General features: G+C 41.5%; 1 protein-coding gene across 31 annotated transcripts in view; it reads right to left on the reverse strand.

Annotated features, from left to right (window-relative positions):
• Positions 1-510: 510 nt before the first annotated feature.
• LOC105468018 (malate dehydrogenase 1B) overlaps positions 511-21,083 on the reverse strand; it is a 39,928-nt gene continuing 19,355 nt past the window's right edge. For 5 of the 31 annotated variants that reach the window (XM_071073294.1, XM_071073290.1, XM_071073295.1 and 2 more), the window contains 6 exons: positions 20,488-20,539; positions 13,972-14,049; positions 3,985-4,035; positions 2,519-2,587; positions 2,222-2,324; positions 526-1,356 (listed from right to left, as the gene is read on the reverse strand). In XM_071073294.1, coding sequence (XP_070929395.1) covers positions 1,350-1,356; positions 2,222-2,324; positions 2,519-2,587; positions 3,985-4,035; positions 13,972-14,049; positions 20,488-20,539 — 360 coding nt within the window. In that variant the 3' untranslated portion in view covers positions 526-1,349. Of the gene's footprint in view, positions 1,357-1,939; positions 2,157-2,221; positions 2,325-2,518; positions 2,588-3,984; positions 4,036-6,731; positions 10,021-13,971; positions 14,050-20,487; positions 20,540-21,083 lie in introns of those variants that run through there. The other 26 variants (XM_011717907.3, XM_024788586.2, XM_011717905.3 and 23 more) reach the window with 24 other exon arrangements.

Below are 21,083 nucleotides of genomic sequence, written 5' to 3' on the forward strand. Positions count from 1 at the left end.
GGAAGTTTAGCTTACGCTTCTTGGTCTGAATCACGGTTTCCAATCTTGCTTAGTTTTCTCATAAGAAGCCCTGCATGTTGAGGGGCAAAATCGCCATGTGCTCAGCTCTGTGAGAAGCGCCATTTGATTTTCCATCCAGGTATTGTTCTCTGTGGTCACATTCCTTGGGTTGAGGACCCCACAAAGTCAGGCAATGGTATTGGTAGGATTAGGGCACAAAATCAATGTCCTTAACACAGATATTAAGCTTTCTTCACAATAACATCACATGAAGTGCTGACTTTGGAAACAAGCAAAAGTCAGTAATGGGTTTGAAACTACCCATTGCATTATAATGGTGCAGAAGCAATGCAGAAGATGCATCTGCAATTTCCCTGAATTTTCATAATATGATTCATATCTTAAGAGTTATTAAGCATACAGAGAAAGCACAGATATCAGCAGCTTTTCACATGACTCCTGGGCTTTCAAAAGTTCCTAATTGGCATTTGTAAAGGGTCTTATTAGCTGGAAAATATCTGAACATACTGGTTTGGCTATTACTGCTTTAATAAAAGACTGTAATTTTTACTTAAACCATGCAATTATATAGTAAAAATATTATGCTTTTCTTTCAAAATTCATTTTATTCAGGCCATATCTGTTGTCAAGGAGCAGAAACCTATTCAATCTGAGCTTTAAAAAAGTGTGATTTATTATACAGACACTTAAACAAAGCACATCCAGGGAAAAATGGTACAGAGGCAGGTCTTATGAAGGTGGTGAACCCAACTAGCTCTGAAGAGCTCACAGGCACATAGTTCACTGCCATCAACCTGACCCAGTCACCAACTTACTCATTGGTCTCAGTTCAATTTTTTTTTTTTGAGAGAGAGAGAAAATATGATTGGTTATCCTTGAGTGAGGTACATCTGTTTGGCTTAATTAGTTGAGACCAAGGTGGTGAGGACATTTGAGCAAACATGGTCACTTAGGTGCAGGTCTTAGGTATGGCTGGTGGAAGGAAGCAGGTTCTCTCAGAAGATGTATGGGCAGATGCAATGACTGACAACTCTATTTTAATGTAGTATAAAAGATAGCATTTGACACCAAAATATTTCTGAGAAAATGCAATTATTATTAAACAAACATGAGTGGATACAAGTAACGCAAAATAACTGAACTCTGACTTTTATGTTGTCACAGTGATTTAATTGCCTTGCATGGTATTATCTAAGACTGACATAAATCTTTCAAATTATTCTTCCTTCAATATAGACATTTATGTAAATTCTTTCTATATTTATTATGCTACCAAGTAATTATGTATTTCATCCAATTTGATCTGTTAGGATTCCACAGTTTTGCCTTCAAAGCCTATAAAAGGAAAAGAAATGAAAATATATAACTATTTCCAAAACATGTTAGTAGCATATGTTTTTATTAGCTTTTTTGTTTGCTGGATTCCTGTATTCATGATTCAGTAGCTGAGAAAGTGCATGTGTGAGAGTGATTCTATGGGGAAGTAAAGCCACGAGATCATAGCTAGGCATTTTCATATAGCAAAACTAACTGTGGCCTCTTCCCTGGCCACAAGCTATTTTATGTGCTCTCTCCTGGCACCTTGCTTTTCATTCCAAATCGTGTATGCAGCTATGTTGTCAGCTCCATTTCTTCTCTTGGCTTTGCTGCTCCTTTATGCACCAATTCTAATTCTCCCGATTAGCCCCATTCTTAAGTCCATCATACCATACATTTCAGAATGAAAGGTGCATGAGATTTTGTTCATTTTATTGGACATTTAAATAAAAGGGTGGGGGCTTGGGTGAATATCCTGACTGGTCAACCACAAAGAAACCTACATCAGCTTTGTTTTCAACTCAGTTAACCAAGTATATATACTTGTATATATATAACCAAGTATATATATAACCAAGTATATATACTCCAAGTATATATACTTGGGAACTCTGGACATGCAGATTCCTTGTGTCAATTTCCTTACTGATTCATCTTGAGGGAAGGATTAGGTTCTCAAAGGTTTGGTTGCAAAAGTGGGAAGCAGGCCAGGCAGGTGGCTCATGCCTGTAATTCTAGCACTTTAGAAGGCCAAAGTGGATGGTCACTTGGGTCCAGGAGTTTGAGACCAGCCTGGGCAACACTGTGATACCCTAGATCTACAAAAAAAAAAAAATTTAAAAATTAGTTGGGTGTGGTGGTGCATGCCTGTGGTCCCAATTACCTGAGGGGCTGAGTTGAGAGGATCACAAGTCTAGGAGGCTGAGGTTGCAGTGAGCTGTGACTGTACCACTGCACTTCAGCCTGGGCAACAGAGCAGACCCTGTCTTTAAAAAAAAAAAAAAAAAAAAAGTGGGAAGCTAGGATCCAGGAGAGTAAGCAACCAAGGCTGGGTCCCTGGGGAATGTGGGAAGTGGGGAGGGTTTGACAAGAATAGTATTGCAAGGAAACTTGATCCTCTACTACCCAGTTCCACTTGTAGAACAAGAAAATATTAGTTAATGTTTTGTCTACCACCTACCATTTAGGAACTCAAGACTCTGTGGCTTTTCAAAGGTGGTTTGAGGAATCTGATTTAGAAAATATGCTGCTGCAAATAGAGTTAAAAGAATAGTTTTTACTATGTAAAGCGCAATAATTTTTGCAGTTATTTTCATTTTCTTCTATCTTGTTCCTTCCACTCTGAAGTTTCTCTGAATGCATTGCTCTTCTAGGAGTTACAAGATGCCAGACCACTGTTATATAAAGTCTCAACCATGATGATGACTTATCCATGTTCTGAGTGGACAATATGAACAAGCAGATGTTCAGTCAACTGCTCAGGACAGCATCTTTCTGCCAATATCCCTATGAAGCCTCCTTCCCTGGCCCCCATAAACCACTAGGCAACTTCTCAATGATTGCTAGCTTCCTTCTAAATAGACAGTTTCAGGTGAAGTTGTAAAAATGGAAACAGACTAAATTATTATTTTTTGGATATATGGTTTGTATAGGCAGCTTTAGAAAAAATACAGTCCTCTACATAAATATGTGCAAGCACTCACATTATATGTATACACTTGACCCTTGAACAATCTGGAGATTAAGGACACCATTCCTCTGTGTCATCAATTATCTACATACAACTTTTGACTCCCCCCAAAACTTAACTAATAGCCCACTGTTGACCAGAAGTCTTGCCGATAACAAAACAGTTGATTAACATATATTTTGTATGTTGTATGTATCATATACTGCATTCTAACAATAAAAGCTAGAGAAAAGAAAATGTTATTAAGAAAATCATAAGGAAGAGAAAATATATTTACTATTCATTAAGTGGAAATAGATCATGATAAGGTTCTTTATCCTCATTTTCTTTATGTTGACAAGGCTGGGGAGGAGTAGGAGGAAAGAGGAGGCGTTGGTCTTGCTGTCTTAGGGATGGCAGAGGTGGAAGAAAATCTGCGTAATAAGTGGACCTGCACAGTTCAAACTCATGCTGTTCATGGGTCAACAGCATATATATGTGTGTGTATTTATGTAATACATTATAAATTATATATATATGATGAGATATATATATACACATAATGAGATAAAAATTCCCAGATTTTCCCTGTTAAGGAGAATTCTAACTTGGCCTTCTCAGTCTCTTCCTCTCACCTGTCTTCTGAGAAAGATGCTGTCTTGCCATATTGGTTATTTTGGGCTTCATAATAAAGAATTGAGAAGAAAAGGGAAAGCTGAGAAGCAACAGACACAAGGGACTGGAGCTGAAGTTAGAGTATTTTGGGAGAGTTTGAGGTGAATATGACAAGGAAGCAGTTTGAGTGATTAAAAAAAAAAGTTGACATTTTTGTGCCCGTTTCAAAGTGTCTGTGAAGCATATGAAGTTATTTAAGACTTGCTTTGGTTGCTAGGCCATAACATTATTCCCTAACAACTGGACAATATGAGTCATGATTATTAGCAATATAGACACTGTTTATAACCCCACTGACTTACCGTCTGACATAACTGGATTTTTTTCTTCATGAGGGACTAGATCTTTATGTTCTGAAATCAAAATTAAATTAAACATGCTGGATTTAGAATATAACCAACAACCTGACTAGGTCATGAGATGTTCTAAGTCAATGTTTTTCAAACTTCAGTGACTATGACCCACAATAAAAGACATATTTTACATTATAGTCCAGTGTGCACATTTGTGTACATATTAATGAAACAAAATTACATGAAATAATACTTATCCTTTTCTAATTGTGATGGTTAATACTGAGTGCCAACTTGATTGGATTGAAGGATGCAAAGTATTGATCCCAGGTGTGTCTGTGAGGGTGTTGCCAAAGGAGATTAACATTTGAGTCAGTGGGCTGGGGAAGACAGACCCACCCTTAATCTGGTGGGCACAATCTAATCACCTGTCAGCAAATATAAAGCAGGAAGAAAAATGTGAAAAGGTGAAAACTGCCCAGCCTCCCAGCCTTCATTTTTCTCCCATGCTGGATGCTTCCTGCCCTCAAACATTGGACTCCAAGTTTTTCAGTTTTGAGATGTGGACTGGCTCTCCTTGCTCCTCAAGCTTGCAGACAGCCTATTGTGGGACCTTGTGATCATGTAAGTTAATACTTAACAAAGTCCCCTTTATTTATACATATGTATCCTATTAGTTCTGTCCCTCTAGGGAACCTTGACTATATAGATTTTGGTACCAGGAGTGGTTCTAGAGAAACAGAATATTAAGGATGGAGTTCTTTTGTTGGTTTTTGGGTTTCTGGAGTTGGCTGGTTAGTATGATTAGACCCCCAAATGCTAAGGACTCTACTTCTAATAGTATGGAGAACACTGATAGTCCTTGGCATGAACTGTTTAATGAGTTACACAAAATAAATGCATTTGACACTCCTGATTCACTGCTCATGAGAGGCAGGGAGTTTAATGACTCTATACATAATACCTTTGACCATATGTGGTGAACAAGGGAACATAATGAAGCTGGTTAGTTGCTCCTAAGTTCAGTAGACAAAGTGATGAAAGAAAATGATGAACTCAGAGATTCTGTCTCCTGGCTACAGAAGCAGATACTGAGCCTCAAATCTGCAAAGATTGCCCTAAGTGAGTCTTATCTCCTGTAGAGAAATAGCTGAAATTGTGGAAAAACAGACACAAGCTCTTATCATGTGAGTGGCTGAAAGGTGCAGTGAAAGGTGCATGCACAGCCTTGCCAATTGTCTCCTGTTAAAGTGAGGGCATTAATTGGAAAAGAATGGGACCCTGCAACTTGGGAAGGAGACATGTGGGAGAACCCTGATGAAGCTGGGGATACTGAGTTTGTAAACTCTGATGAACTTTTTTGCCAGAAGGAACAGCTTCCCCATACCAGTAGCGGCAACATCCCCTCCCCGACCCATGCTGTCATCAGTCTTTCCACCTTTGTCTGAGGAGATAAACCCTGTGTGCTTTCTGAGGCAAGAGTGATGGCCTCCCCTGAGGCAGTTGCCAGGCAAGATAATGTTGATTCTCTTCAGGAGCCACCCCTAACACCCTTGTTTGTTTCTAGACCTATAACTAAAGTCTCAGTGGGCCTCTAGAGGTGAGATTGAGAGTATGACCCATGAAGAAGTGTGCTACACTCAAAAAGAGCTGCTTGATGTCTCTAATTTTTTTTTTTTTTTTCTGAGACAGAGTCTTGCTCGGTCACCCAGGCTGGAGTACAGCAAGCTCTGCCTTCTGGGTTCACGCCATTCTCCTGTCTCAGCCTCCTGAGTAGCTGGGACTACAGGTGCCTGCCACCAAGCCCAGTTAATTTTTTTTTTTTTTTGTATTTTTAGTAGGGACAGGGTTTCACCATGTTAGCCAGGATGGTCTCGATCTCCTGACCTTGTGATCCGCCTGCCTCGGCCTCCCAAAGTGCTGGGATTACAGGCGTGAGCCACTGCACCCAGTTGATGTCTCTAATTTATATAAACAGAAATCTGGAGAACAGGCATGGGAATGGATATTAAGGGTATGGGATAATAGTGGAAGGAACATAGAGTTGGATCAGGCTGAATTTATTGACTTGGGACCACTAAGTAGGGACTCCGCATTTAATGTTGCAGCTCAGGAAGTTAAAAAAGGTTCTAGTAGTTTATTTGCTTGGTTAGCTGAAATATGGATTAAAAGATGGCCCACTGTGAGTGAGATGGAAATGCCTGATCTCCCTTGGTTTAATGGAAGGGATCCAAAGGCTTAGGGAGATTGGCATGGTGGAGTGGATTAGTCACTTTAGACCTACTCATCCCAGCTGGGAGGGTAGAGAAGATATACCCTTGACCAATGCCTTGTGAAATAGATTTGTGAGGGTAGCACCTGCATCTTTGAAGAGCCCCGTAATTGCTCTACTCTGTATGTCAGATCTAACAGTGGGAACCATAGTCACTCAACTACAAAACTTAAATACATTGGGAATAACTGGATCCCAAGGTGGCAGGGGCCAAGTTGTGGCACTTAACTAACCGTCAAAGGCAAGGTGGGGCCGGGCGCGGTGGCTCACACCTGTAATCCCAGCACTTTGGGAGTCCGAGGTGGGTGGATCACAAGGTCAGGAGATTGTGACCAGCCTGGCTAACATGGTGAAACCCTGTCTCTACTAAAAACACAAAACATTAGCTGGGCATGGTGGCAGGCACCTGTAGTCCCAGCTACTTGGTAGGCTGAGGCAGGAGAATGGCGTGAACCTGGGAGGCGGAGCTTGCAGTGAGCTGAAATCATGCCACTGCATTCCAGCCTGGGCAACAGAGCCAGACTCCATCTCAAAAGAAAAAAAAAAAAAAAGCTAAGGTGGGTATAACTGCCATAATGGACAGCAGAGACAAAGCAGCAATCAGAATAGTCTGACTTGTGTAGAGCTCTGGCATTGGCTAATTAATCATGGTGTTCCTAGAAGTGAAATTGACAGGAAGCCTACTGCATTCCTACTTAATTTATATATGGAGAAAACTTCTAGGCTGAATAGATAAAAGACTCATTTGAATTATAAAACAGAGAATCATGGCCCCTCAATCAATTTCCAGATTTGAGCCAGTTTACAGACCCTGAACCCTTTGAATGAAGGGGAGACCGAGCCCCCTTGAGGGAGGACCCCACTATATTACTGACAATTTATGCAGTGAATCTTTCTCCCATCTTTCCCCAAAGAGACCTCTGACCATTTACCAGAGTAACTGTGCAATAGGGAAAGGGACATAATCAGACATTTCAAGGACTACTGGACACTGGCTCTGAGCTGACATTGATTCCAGGGGATCCAAAACATAATTGTGGTCTTCCAGTTAAAGTAGGGGCTTATGGAGGTCAGGTAATTCATGGAATTTCAGCTCAGGTCTGACTTACAGAGGGTCCAGTGGGTCCCTGGACTCATCCTGTGGTCATTTCCCCAGTGCCGGAATGCATAATTGGCATAGACATACTTAGCAGCTGGCAGAAACCCCACATTGGCTCCCTGACTGGTAGGGTGAGGGCTATTATGATGGAAAAGGCCAAATGGAAGCCATCAGGGCTGCCTCTACCTAGAAAAATAGTATATCAAAAACAATAACATATCTCTAGAGGGATCGCAGAGATTAGTGCCACTATCAAGGACTTGAAAGATGCAGGGGTGGTCATTCCCACCACATCCGCGTTCAACTCTACCATTTGGCCTGTGCAGAAGACAGATGGATCTTGGAGAATGACGGTAGATTATCGTAAGCTTAACTAAGTGGTAACTCCAGTTGCAGCTGCCTGTACCAGATGCTCATTGCTTGAGCAAATTAACACATCTCCTGGTATCTGGTATGCAGCCATTGACTCAAAAAATGCCTTTTTCTCCATTCCTGTCCATAAGGCCCACCAGAAGCAATTTGCCTTCAGTTGACAAGGCCAGCAATATACCTTTACTGTCCTACCTCAGGGGTATATCAACTCCCAGGCTTTGTGTCATAATCTTATTCGGAGCGACCTTGATCACTTTTCACTTCCACAAGATATCGCACTGGTTCATTACACTGATGACATTATGCTGACTAGATCCATTGAGCAAGAAGTAGCAAACACACTGGACTTATTGGTGAGACATTTACATGCCGGAAGATAAGAAATAAATTTGACTAAAATTCAGGGACCTTCTACTTCAGTAAAATTTCTAGGGGTCCAGTGGTGTGGGGTCTATGGAGATACTCCTTCTAAGGTGAAGGATAAGTTGCTGCATTTGGCCCCTCCTACAAACAAGAAAGAGGCATAATGCCTAGTGGTCCTATTTGGATTTTGGAGGCAACACATTCCTCATTTGGGTGTGTTACTTCCACTCATTTATTGAGTGACCTGAAAGGCTGGCTGCCAGTTTTGAGTGGGGTCCAGAACAGGAGACGGCTCTGCAACAGATCCAGGCTGCTATGCAAGCTGCTCTGCCACTTGGGCCATATGACCCAGCAGATCCAATGGTGCTTGAGATGTCAGTGATAGATAGGGATGCTGTCTGGAGCCTTTGGCAGGCCCCCATAGGTGAATCACAGTAGAGGCCTCTAGGATTTTGGAGCAAGGCTCTGCCATCTTCTGCAGATAACTATTGTCCCTTTGAGAGACAGCTCTTGGCCTGTTGCTGGGCTTTGGTGGAAACTGAACATTTGACTATGGGTCATCAAGTCACCATGTGACCTGAACTGCCTGTTGTGAACTGGGTGCTTTCTGACCCATCTAGCAATAAAGTGGGTCATGCTCAGCAGCATTCCATCATCAAATGGAAGTGGTATATATGTGATTGGGCTCAAGTATGTCCTGGAGGCATAAGTATGTTCCACGAGGAAGTGGCTCAAATGCCCATGGTCTCCACTCCTGCCACCCTGCCTTCTCTTCCCCAGCCTGCACTGATGGCCTCATGGGGAGTTCCCTATGATCAGGTGACAGAGGAAGAGAAGACTAGGGCCTGGTTCACAGATGGTTCTGCACGAGATGCAGGCACCACCCGAAAGTGGACAGCTGCAGCACTACAGCCCCTTTCCAGGACATCCCTGAAGGACAGCGGTGAAGGGAAATCTTCCCAGTGGGCAGAACTTCGAGCAGTGTAACGTGCCTTTGCATGGAAGGAAAAATAGCTAGATGTGCAATTATATACTGATTGATGGGCTGTAGCCAGTGGTTTAGCTGGATGGTCAGGGACTTGGAAAAAGCATGACTGGAAAATTGGTGACAAAGAAATTTGGGAAGAGGTATGTGGATGGACCTCTCTGAATGGTCAAAAACTGAAGATATTTGCATCCTATGTGAGTGCTCACCAACGGGTGACCTCAGCAGAGGAGTATTTTGATAATCAAGTGGATAGGATGACCTGTTCTGTAGACACCACTGAGCCTTCTTCCCCAGCCACTTCTGTCATTGCCCGATGGGCCCATGAACAAAGCGGCCATGGTGGCAGGGATGGAGGTTACGCATGGGCTCAGCAATATGGACTTCCACTCACCAAGGCTGATGTGGCTACAGCCACTGCTGAGTGCCCCATTGGCCAGCAGCAGAGACCAACACTGAGCCCTCGATATGGCACCATTCCTCGGGGTGATCAGCCAGCTACCTGGTGGCAGGTTGATTATACTGGACCTCTTCCTTCATGGAAAGGGCAGAGGTTTGTCCTCACTGGAATAGATGCTTACACCAAATATAGGTTTGCCTATCCTACACACAATGCTTCTGCCGTGACTACCATCCATGGACTAATGGAAAGCCTTATCCACTGGCATGGTATTCCACACAGCATTGCCTCTGACCAAGGCACTCACTTTACAGCTAAAGAAGTGGGGCAGTGTGTTCAGGCTCATGCAATTCGCTGGCCTTACCATGTTCTCCATCATCCTGAAGCAGCTGGATTGATAGAACGGTGGAATGGCCTTTTGAAGTCACAGTTACAATGCCAACTAGGTGACAATACTTTGCAGGGCTGGGGCAAAGTTCTCCAGAAGGCCGTGTATGATCTGAATCAGCATCCAATATATGATACTGTTTCTCCCATAGCCAGGAATCACAGGTCTAGGAATCAAGGGGTGGAAGTGGAAATGGCACCACTCACCGTCACCTCTAGTGATCCATTAGCAACATTTTTGCTTCCTGTTCCTGCGACATTATGTTCTGCTGGCCTAGAGGTCTTAGTTCCAGAGGGAAGAACACTGTCACCAGGAGATACAACCATTCCATTAAACTGGAAGTTAAGATTGCCACCTGGACACTTTGGACTCCTCCTACCTTTCAGTCAACAGGCTAAGAAAGGAGTTACAGTGTTAGCTGGGGTGACTGACCCAGACTATCAAGATGAAATCAGTTTACTATTCCATAATGGAGGTAAGGAAGAGTATGCATGGAATACAGGAGATTCATTAGGGCCTATCTTAGTATTACTATGCCCTGTGATTAAGGCCAGTGGGAAACTACAATAGCCCAATCCAGGCAGGACTACAAATGGTCCAGACCCCTCAGGAATGAAGGCTTGGGTCGCTCCACCAGGGAAAAAACTACGACCTGCTGAGGTGCTTGCTGAAGGCAAAGAGAATATAGAATGTGTAGTAGAAGATAGTCATTAATACCAGCTACAACCATGTGACCAGCTGCAGAAATGAGGACTGTAAATGTCATGAGTGTTTCCTCCTTTTGTTAAAAACATGTTTGTGCATGTATACACTTAGAAAATATCTTCATTTTATTTCCTTTTGTTTTATCATGTGAAATAAGATTTATTGACTTCATATTACCATTTTAAGTATTGTTAACTTTATGTAACAGTATTTGGGTTGGAAATTAGTGCGTTTCCAGTTGTATGAAGGATAGTTGTATTATGTTAGGCATAATTATGACCTTATTATTGTCTTTATTTGAAGATTATGTATGATCTCAGGAGATGTGTATGGCTTTAAGTTGACAAGGGGTGAATTTGTGATGGTTGATACTGAGTGTCAACTTGACGGGATTGAAGGATGCGAAGTATTGATCCTGGGTCTGTGAGGGTGTTGCCAAAGGAGATTAACATTTGAGTCAGTGGGCTAGGGAAGACAGACCCACCCTTAATCTGGTGGGCACAATCTAATCAGCTGCCAGCAAATATAAAGCAGGAAGAAAAATGTGAAAAGGTGAGAACTGCCCAGCCTCGTAGCCTACATCTCTCTCCCATGCTGGATGCTTCCTGCCCTCAAACATTGGACTCCAAGTTCTTCAGTTTTGAGACTCGGTCTGGCTCTCCTTGCTCCTCAAGCTTGCAGACAGCCTAATGTGGGACCTTTTGATCATGTAAGTTATTACTTAATAAACTCCCCTTTATATATATATAATATATAAATATATAATATATAATAAATTATAAATTATATATTTATAAATATACAATGTATAATTATATATTATAAAATATAAAAAATATAATATATAATTATATATTATATATATTTATATATCCTATTAGTTCTACCTCTCTAGGGAACCCTGACTAATACACTAATCTAGTCCTACTTACCCTTTTCTTGTTTTTTCTACTTGCCTTTTTCTTTCTATTCTATTCTAGTTCATTGGGGGAAAAAATCTGGTCTCCTTACTGTTTTCTTATCAATTTCATTCTATTTCAGTGAGAAAAATGCTAGTGATTAAATTGATTTCATTAATCACTGTATGTTTTTTACAATCCACCTAAGCATATGGAAATGTTTCTCAAAATGTGGAAAACACTGTAATTGGTTATATTTGATTCTATGCTTATTCAACAAATGGTCTGCAAAACAACCTTAAATCAACCCCATTTTCTCTCTTTTATCATAACTAAAGTTCTTTAATCTGCATAAGCTTATGATTTGTTCAGGTAGAGGTCTAAGAACCTAAAACTGTAATTAGCAACTTAAACTGTTCTGATGCGAGTAGTCTCAGGAATACACACTCTACAATTTGGCTTCTCTTCCTCCACCCTGGAAAGCTGCCATCTCCTTCGTGACAGATCTTACAGTTTTCCTCAGTTCTGACAAGGGCCTTGGTGCCCTGAGATCTTAAGTGGTGCTTAACACCAATTGGGCCAATGCAATAATAGTGCTGCCACTCAGATATCTAGAGAGACACTGTCTAGGTGGGACTGAGTTCACCACGCTTGTCAGGACAGTGATTTGGGCTGTTGATAATCCCCTACAGGGCTCATGTTACAGCTGGATTAATTCTCTAAGCCTGACCCCATCTATTTTGTGCTTTGTCCTGAGGACTAAGCTCTGATATTTTTTATCTTGCCCAAATTCCTTTCTTTTCTTTTCTCTTTTTTTTTTTTTTGCCACAGAGTTTTGCTCTTGTTGCCCAGGCTGGAGTGCAATGGTGTGATCTCGGCTCACTGCAACCTCCGCTTCCCAGGTTCAAGTGATTCTCCTGCCTCAGCCTCCCGGGTAGCTGGGATTACAGGCACGTGCCACCACACCCAGCTAATTTTTTTGTATTTTTAATAGAGACGGGATTTCTCCATGTTGATCAGGTTGGTCTCAAACTTCTGACCTCAGGTGATCTGTCTGCCTTGGCCTCCCAGAAGTGCTGGAATTATGGGCGTGAGCCACTGTGCCTGGCCACCTAAATTCCTTTCTAAGGGGTCTGAGAGTCATGCCCTATAAACCATAAATTATCATCAGATATTTAACCCTGTATATCATGACTTACTTTCCAATCTGACTCTGCCATGACAAGGAAGACAATCAAAATGTTTTACCCCAAAATATATTTCCTTGCCAGACCTTGAAATTGCCCTGCAAAATCTCTTGCGGGAAAATCCGCATTCTATAGAGAATCTCCTCTCCCCTTTGTTTTCCTTCCTTTCTCCCCAGATTCAGGAGATAATCAACTAAGAGCCAGGCACCCTTTAAAGTCTCATAAGAAACAATTTATAACCTGCCCTCTCTAAGTCTGCTATCTGAGAGCTTCCTCTGCACAATAAAACTCGATCTCCACAATCCTTTATCTTAACCTAAACATTCCTTTCTACCAATCCCAGGTCTTTAGACAAACTCAACCAATTGTCTGCCAGAAAATATTTAAATTTACCTATAGCCTGGAGGCGCCCCACCTACATCTTTGACTTGTCCCGCCTTTCTGAATGAAACCAATGTATTTCTTAAATGTATTTGATTGATGTCTCATGCCTTCCTAAAATATATAAAACTGAGCTGTACCCTGACTACCTTGGACATATGTCCTCAGGATCTCCTGAGGACTATCATGGGCCATGGTCACTCATATTCGGCTCGGAATAAATCTTTTAAAATATCTTACAGAGTTTGACTCTTTTCATCAACAGTGCCATCATCCAGCATTCATCAGTCATATTGCTAACTAACCACTCAGCCAAACAACAGATGGCCCCTACCTACCTTTCCAGTCTCATCCATCCTATATGCATCTGGAAGACATTGTATTCGGAAGACATGCACATTGTTGTACAGAAGATCTCCAGACATTTTTCATATTCTGTGACTGAACTAGCTCAGTTTCTGAAGAAACGCCCATTTTTAGATCTTTAGCCATCTTAGGTCCCAACTAGATTTCAAGATACAATTACATTTTCTCCTCTCTACAGGCTTTCTCCTTTTCATGTGAGTTTTCAGACTACTTATTATGTACTTTCCTTCCTTTTGACCTGTCTTCCCTTGTTTTATTAAACCATTTAATTCACTGTGTGTCTTGGCATTTACCTTTTCATATTCTCATGGCTTCTTTCCCCAGTGAGTGGGGCCATCACTTCCTTATTGTGCCCCCAGTGTCTCTCACCGTGACCAGCAGATAGAAGGTGCACAGTGACTATCTGGTAATTTTCTCCAAAGACTTAAACAGATTTTAAATATAATCCTATTTTTTGAATATAAGATGACTTAAGTCCCACTTTATGGTTGGTGGGTGATCAAATTTCTTTCTTTGCAATGTACTATTAACCCTTGAATAAAAAGGGCAGTTTAAAAAATTGAGTGTAAGTGTACCTACCATCTGAGACCTGTTCTTTCTGGCTGTCATCTGTGATGGGTAAGGAGATCCTTTTATCTTTTTTACGTAGTTCAGTTTCTAAAATCAGGAAACTTATTATTGCATTAATTGAAGAGATTAAACAAGCCTCACACAAGAATAATCTCATTGATATGTTAGTAAGCAGAGATCTCCACACTGTGAGAGTCTCTGATTTTGGAATATCTGGAAGAGTGTTTCTCTGCAGGGGCAAGAGCCAAAGGTGACAGAGTTAAGATCAAACACATACACACACACACACACACACACACACACACACACACACACACCCCTTGACCTTTGTTAATAAAAACATAGCATAAAATCAAGTCTTTTTTTTGTCTGTCACAAAACTCTATAATGCAAGTATATATGGGACCGTTAGGACTAACTACAAGTCAATGGAGTCAATTTTAGAATGACTGTTTTGTGGCCCACTCCCATAAAAGGAATTTGAAGCTCTATTCTGCCTAGTATAGGAAGCCACACAGAGGGCCTCTACATTCTGAGAATAAAAGAATTTGAGTTAAAATCAGTGGCCAATTGGACTTCTACATATCCCTCTGTGCCTGCACCTCCACCTTCCTGCCTCCTCTGGGCTTTGGTTTGGCCCACTCCTGGTGACTTGGCCATCAGCCAGAACCTCCTCTGAATTCCCAAACCCCACCCTCTCTCTGTCCTTCCTCCCCAACTTCCTGTACTTTCACCTTACTCAACCCTCTATGGTCTGGACCAATGGCACCCACTCTGTCCCCTGCAGTTGATTTTGATGAGTTAGTCCTTTCCGAAAGGCAGCAACTGTTTCAATTGGTTGGGATCTGTACCCATACTGGTTGTTAAATAGTTTCAATATCCCCTTCATTTGGATTCTTTTATTTCTGTTTATTACTTCCTTCCTTATCCAATCTAGACCCCCATAGTCTATCACTTCATCTGCTTTCTTGCAATGGCCTTCGATTTCTTTGCCTCACCTTCTTCGTTCCCAAATGCTAAGTGAACTGGACTCATTTTCCACTCTCATGTTCAATGTGGATAACCAAAGTCACCGTAGCACCTATTTTAGGCACCAGTAAAGCACGTGCACAAATGTGAGAAAAATAAAAACTTTTTGGAAATAATTTGCTACTCCAAATAAAGTCAACATGGAAGAACTCAAAATTTTGTTGGAATACGTTGTGGGGTTACTTTTACTCTAACTGCATTTATTCTAAGCAGGGGGTAGCAGTATACTCTAATATTTTGGGGTTTACTACAATCATGCATCTAGGTTTCTGCTCCTGCATCCAGGCAGCTGAGCATCTTTGCAAGGAATCACACAATCATACATTGCAGGCACTACAAATTAATGGTCCCTAACTTCCACTGAGCCCTTAACTCTGAAAAAAATTACATTTTTTTCTGCTTTGTGTCTCTCCCTTCCTCTTAACAGTTGCAGTCATGTGTCAGTTAATAATGGTAGATACATTCTGAGAAATGCATCAGTAGGCAATTTTGTTATTGCATGAACATGAGAGAATGTACTTACACAAACCTAGATAGTATAGGCTACTATACAACTAGGCTACAAACCTGTACTGCATGTTACTGTACTGAATACTGTAGGCAATTGTAATAGTATTTGTGTATTTAAACATATCTAATACAGAAAAGGTATAGGAAAAGAAAACAGCATACAAGATTAAAAAATGGTACAACTGTATAGGGCACTTACCATGAATGAAGCTTGTGGGACTGGAAGTCGCTCTGGGTGAGTCAGTGAGTGATGGTGAGTGAATGTGAAGGCCTAGGACATTATTGTAGACTACTGCAGACTGATAAATACCATGCACTTAGGCTACACTGAAATTTTTTTTTCTTTCTTTGATAATAACTTAACCTTAGCTTACTGTATTTTTAAGCTTTTATGTTTTTAAAAACCAACTCTTTTGTATTAGCACTCTGCTTAAAACACAAACACCTTGTACAACTATACAAAAATATTTTTTCTTTATATCCTTTTTCTTTAGATCCTTTATGTCCTTTTATAAGCTTTTTTCTATTTTTAAAAATTACTTTTTTCTTTTCAAATTTTTTTGTTAAAAACAAAGACACAAACACATACATTATTAGCCTAGGCCTACACAGCGTCAGGATCATTAGGAGGTCACTAGGCAGAAGGAATTGCTCAACTCCATTACATTATGAGACCATGCCACGGTTTGCCCCAGTTACTACCAGACTGAACAAAGGAGGACGAACATAGAAATGAAGACAAAGAAAAAGGATTTGTTTTAAAGAAAAAGAAGGGGTCAGGGGAAGAAGGGGGCTTCTTGCTTCTAGTGAGCAAAGGCAGCCCTGAGCGTCTACAGCCCTTCGTATTTATTGGGTAGAAAGAGGAGGGAGGAGCTAATGGTTGGTCAGCTGCTTGACTGATCACAGGTTCCCATTATTATAGCTAACAAGCTTCAGATGTGCCTAATCACAAGAAACACTGCACTTGGGGTGCGATAGCCCTCAGCATTCCTTCTGGGCGGCAGACGCAGTTCGTCAGTTTGCTAACATTCTGCATTTATGAGAACAGTTTGCTGTTTACTCATATAGCCTTCACTGAGTTGATCACGACCCTCACTCTTTTGGCCCGCAACAGGACCACTATGGTATCATGCCATCTGCCATTGACCAAAATGTCGTTATGCACACATGCCTGTATTTCAGACCTTCATGTCCTTCCTTAGAAGCCCAGCCTTTCCCTGAGTCTTTGGCCTTCAGAACCTGGTCCCGCTGCCTGTATGGTTCCGCATTCCTCCATTCCACACACTGACTTGCATCTGCATCCATCACCTCCCCTTCCTCTGGCCTTAGCAGCAGAGACACTTTCAGTTTGCAGCTGACCCTGTGCTCTGGCACTTGAGTTCTACTTGAGCAGAGAACCCTTCTGCTCACTCCCCCTCTATCTTCACCCTCTCCTCTCTAATAGTAGTTAAACTTTAACATCCAACGATCCAGATATCCATCCATCTCTTTGTATTTTTGGATATGTATATCATGCACATGGAACAAAATCCAAGAGGCACAAGAGACCCTGAACTGCAGAAGTCTTCCCTCCCCCACCACTCAGGTCCTCCTCCAGGAGGTCATGATAGTTATCAGTTTCTTCTCATTACTATCAGTTGCTGACAACTCTGTGTCCCCATGTCCAGCCCAGAGCTCTCTCCTGGGCTCCAGAGATACGTGTCTGTTATCCACCAGAACTTTCACTTAGATGCCTCTTGAAAGTCTGCTCCTTCTCCTGTATTCATTACATTAATTGCATCTTCCCAGTCATTTTCCTGACTCAGAGCACATAGTAAGTGACAAGGACAGGAGAGGCAACCAGCTTGGGGACTCCAGCTGCCCCAGATTCTGCCCCCAGGACTGAGGAGATCAAGAATTCTACACATTCAATTCATTTGTGGCCCACTGTTTGGGAAGTTCTGCCTCAGATAACACCATCACCATGTGTTGAGATGTTGAAAACATCAGGGGCATTCTTGACTCTCTTGAGCGCTCTCTTATCCTCAATCTCAGATTGGTCAAGTTCTGTCAATTGTATCTCTTGCAAATATAGCTCTTTCCCTACATCCCCACAGTCACTGCTTGCTTAAGGTCCTCATCATTTCTTAAGCAAGTCTTCCTGCTTCTTGTCTCTCCCCCTCCAATTCATTCTTCCCATTGCAGACAGTGATCATTTTAAGTTAGAAGCTGCTCCTGTCTCTCTTCTGCCTAAAGTCCTTCACTGGTTTTAACAAGGCCTCTACTTACCTACTGGCCTCCTGACATTCCTCAAACTCTATTTTCCAGATAAAGCAAATTGGCAGTTCTTCAAAAGTTCTTTCTTTCTTCTTTATCTTTGAATGCGTTGCTTTCTCTGAATTGAACAACTCTCCCATTTACCCCTACCATGCCCCCAACTGTTGGCCTTCCTTCCTCTCATAACTCGGTTTCGATGTTACCTCCTCCCAAAAGCCCTTCTATCAGGTCAGAGCCCTGATGGGGCCCTTCCCACTGCTGTCATGGTGCATAGCACATTCCTCTGGCCCACAGCACTGAGCATGCCAGCTCCAGAGTGACACTCTGGCCCCTAAGGCTAAGGTCCTTCCTTTCTACTCTAGTCTCATTTCTGCCCTCTCCATTCCACAAAATCAGTCTCATCAAAGTCACGAATGACCTTGGTCATACAACCATTGGGTATTTTTCAGGTCTCATTTTATCTAACACACCAGTAGCATCTGACAGTGTAGACCAGTCCTCGTTCTTGAAACACCCTCTGACTTCAGGTCTTTTACATCATCAGATTTCAGGGGCTTATCCTGACTCTCTGACCACCCCTTTCTCATGGTCTTCTGTCAGTTAACCATGACAGGCTAAGTTCCTCCAGGCTTTCTTCTCTTACCTTCTCTCTAGACAATCTCCATCATACAGATAGCTTCATTTCTATTTATGAGTCAACAACTCCCCATTTGGCAACTGTAGTCCAGATCTTTCTGAGCTCCAAGAAGTATGCAGTTTTCCATGTGACATTTCCATTTTAGATATCACACAGGTATTTCAGAATCAAAATGTAAGAAATGAAACTCATGCTTTTTCTACTCTGGCACCATGCTTCTTCCTCTTCCATCCACAGGCATGCATGCACACACACACCTCCCACATTCTCATATTTTCTCTCTCTCTCGTTCTTTTACCATTTTCCCCTTATCAACAGTAAATCTGCCCAGTTGCCAGTTGGGATTCACCAGAGCCAATCAGATTCATCAGCAAGTCTTGATAATTCTACCTCCTAAATATCTCTGAAATTTCTACTGCCTCTGGTCTTGGCTGTATGCACTATCCCCCAATACCAGTCTTGCTTTATTCCAGGATGTTTTTCAAACTAATCCCACATATGACCAGGTTCTCTCCATCTAGAAATCTTCTGTAGCTCTCACATCTCCTCATGGCTGTATCTCTCAGCTCCATCTCTTCTGGCTTTGGCCACATAAGCTTTTCCACAGTTTTTCCAAACAAGTTGATATATACTTTCCTGCTTCAGGTCCTTCCCTTCTATCCACAGGCATGAGCTCTGACAGCATGGCAGCCAGCAGTTACTCCTCCAATGCACTACAACTGCAGTCATCTATATAATGTGTGGCTAGCCCCTTGATGGACTGCAGGTTCCGAGAGGGCAAGATCAGGTCTATCTCATTCACCTCTGTATTTCTAGCTCCTAGCACTAGCTTATAGTTGGTACTGCACACACATTAGCAGAAGGAAGGAATGTTGGGCTCCAAGACACTTGACTAAAGCCCTTTGCATAAATAAATTGCTTTATTTCTAGATGTATATAACCATACCTAAGATGAGATCATCTTTAAGGCAAAGAAAAGATGTCAGCCCTCCCTTATTTCTTATGAGTGGAGAAAATACCAATAAGAAATATAAGCTTATTGAAATTTGTTGGCTTTTAATAAAGTTATCTAAAAATAAATCTGGTGTTGTAGGTTGAATTGTGTTTCCAAAAAGATATGTTGAAGTTGGCCAGGCGTGGTGGCTCATGCCTGTAATCCCAGTACTTTGGGGGGCCGAGGTGGGTGGATCATGAGGTCAGGAGTTCAAGACCAGCCTGGCCAATATAGAGAAACCCCGTCTCTACTAAAAATACAAAAATTAGCCAGGCATGGTGGTGTGCACCTGTAGTTCCAGCTACTCAGGAGGCTAAGACAGGAGCATCGCTTGAACCCGGGAGGCATGAGTTGTGGTGAGCTGAGATGGCACCACTGCAGCCTGGGCAACAGAGTGAGACTCTGTCTCAAAAAAAAAAAAAAAAAAAGATATGTTGACATCCTAATGCCTGGTACCTGTGAATGTGATCTTATGGGAAATAGAGTTTTGGCGGACATAATCAATTTAAGATGGGATCATACTGGTTTAGGGTGGGTCCTGAATGCAATGACTGGTATCCTTATAAAGAGAGAGAGAGAGATTTGGAAACATAGCCATATACAGAGGAAAGACAGACATGTGAAGAGAGAAGCAGAGGTTGGAGTGATGCAGCAACAAGCCAAGAATGCAAGCACTGCAACCCAAAGCTAGAAAAAGCAAGAAAGAATTCTTTCTGGAGCCTTCGGAGAGAGTGTGGCCCTGCCGATACCTCACATCAGGTCTTCTAGTCTCCCGAGCTGTGAACAAGTAAATTTCTGTTGTTTTTAAGCCATCCAATTTGTGGTAATTTGTTATGGTAGTCCTAGGAAATTAATAAATATGATACCTACAACATTTATAAGATCATAGTGTTCTTAAGTTGTGTTTTCTTTAACATTCTTATGAGATGTTTTATTTCAAAGGACACATTGAACTTAACAGTTTATTTTGTCATGAATTTAGTTTAGAAATGATAAAATACAAATGGGAGTTATTCATATTAACAGTGATTCAGTTATAATAATTATGTTAATACTCTTTTAATAGCAGTCCAATAAAACGTCACATCTAAGAGCCTACCTGATTGGTATGGCTGAAAATGTATCTTGTCTCCAAGTGCAACAAGTTTCTCCTGTTGAAAAATTTTATAATCACAGAATTAAATGACCACAATTCCTAACTTCATTATTCTTTTTTTTTTTTTTTTAGATGAAGTTTTGCTCTTGTTGCCCAGGCTAGAGTGCAGTGGTGTAATCTTGGCTCACTGCAACCTCTGCCTTCTGGGTTCAAGTGATTCTCCTGCCTCAGCCTCCCAAGTAGCTGGGATTACAGGCCTGCACCACCATGCCCGCCTAATTTTTGTATTTTTAATAGAGACAAGGTTTCTCCATGTTGGTCAGGCTGGTCTCAAACTCCCGACCTCAGGTGATCCACCCACCTTGGCCTCCCAAAGTATTACAGGTATGAGCCACTGCATCTGGCAACTTAACTATTCTGTAATAGAAAAACACTTTGATTCTTCATTTTTAAATAACGAACAAATATTTCTAACATACCAGAAATTGTATAACCAAATGAGTAATGTTCTTTCACTGATGTTTTTCAAACTTTTATTATCTCATTACTTTTAGGAATTAAAAAAAATTTGAATCCATAGAAAAACCAATATATGCCTT

This window comes from Macaca nemestrina, chromosome 11 (genome assembly GCF_043159975.1).
Source record: "Macaca nemestrina isolate mMacNem1 chromosome 11, mMacNem.hap1, whole genome shotgun sequence".
NCBI lineage: Eukaryota > Metazoa > Chordata > Mammalia > Primates > Cercopithecidae > Macaca > Macaca nemestrina.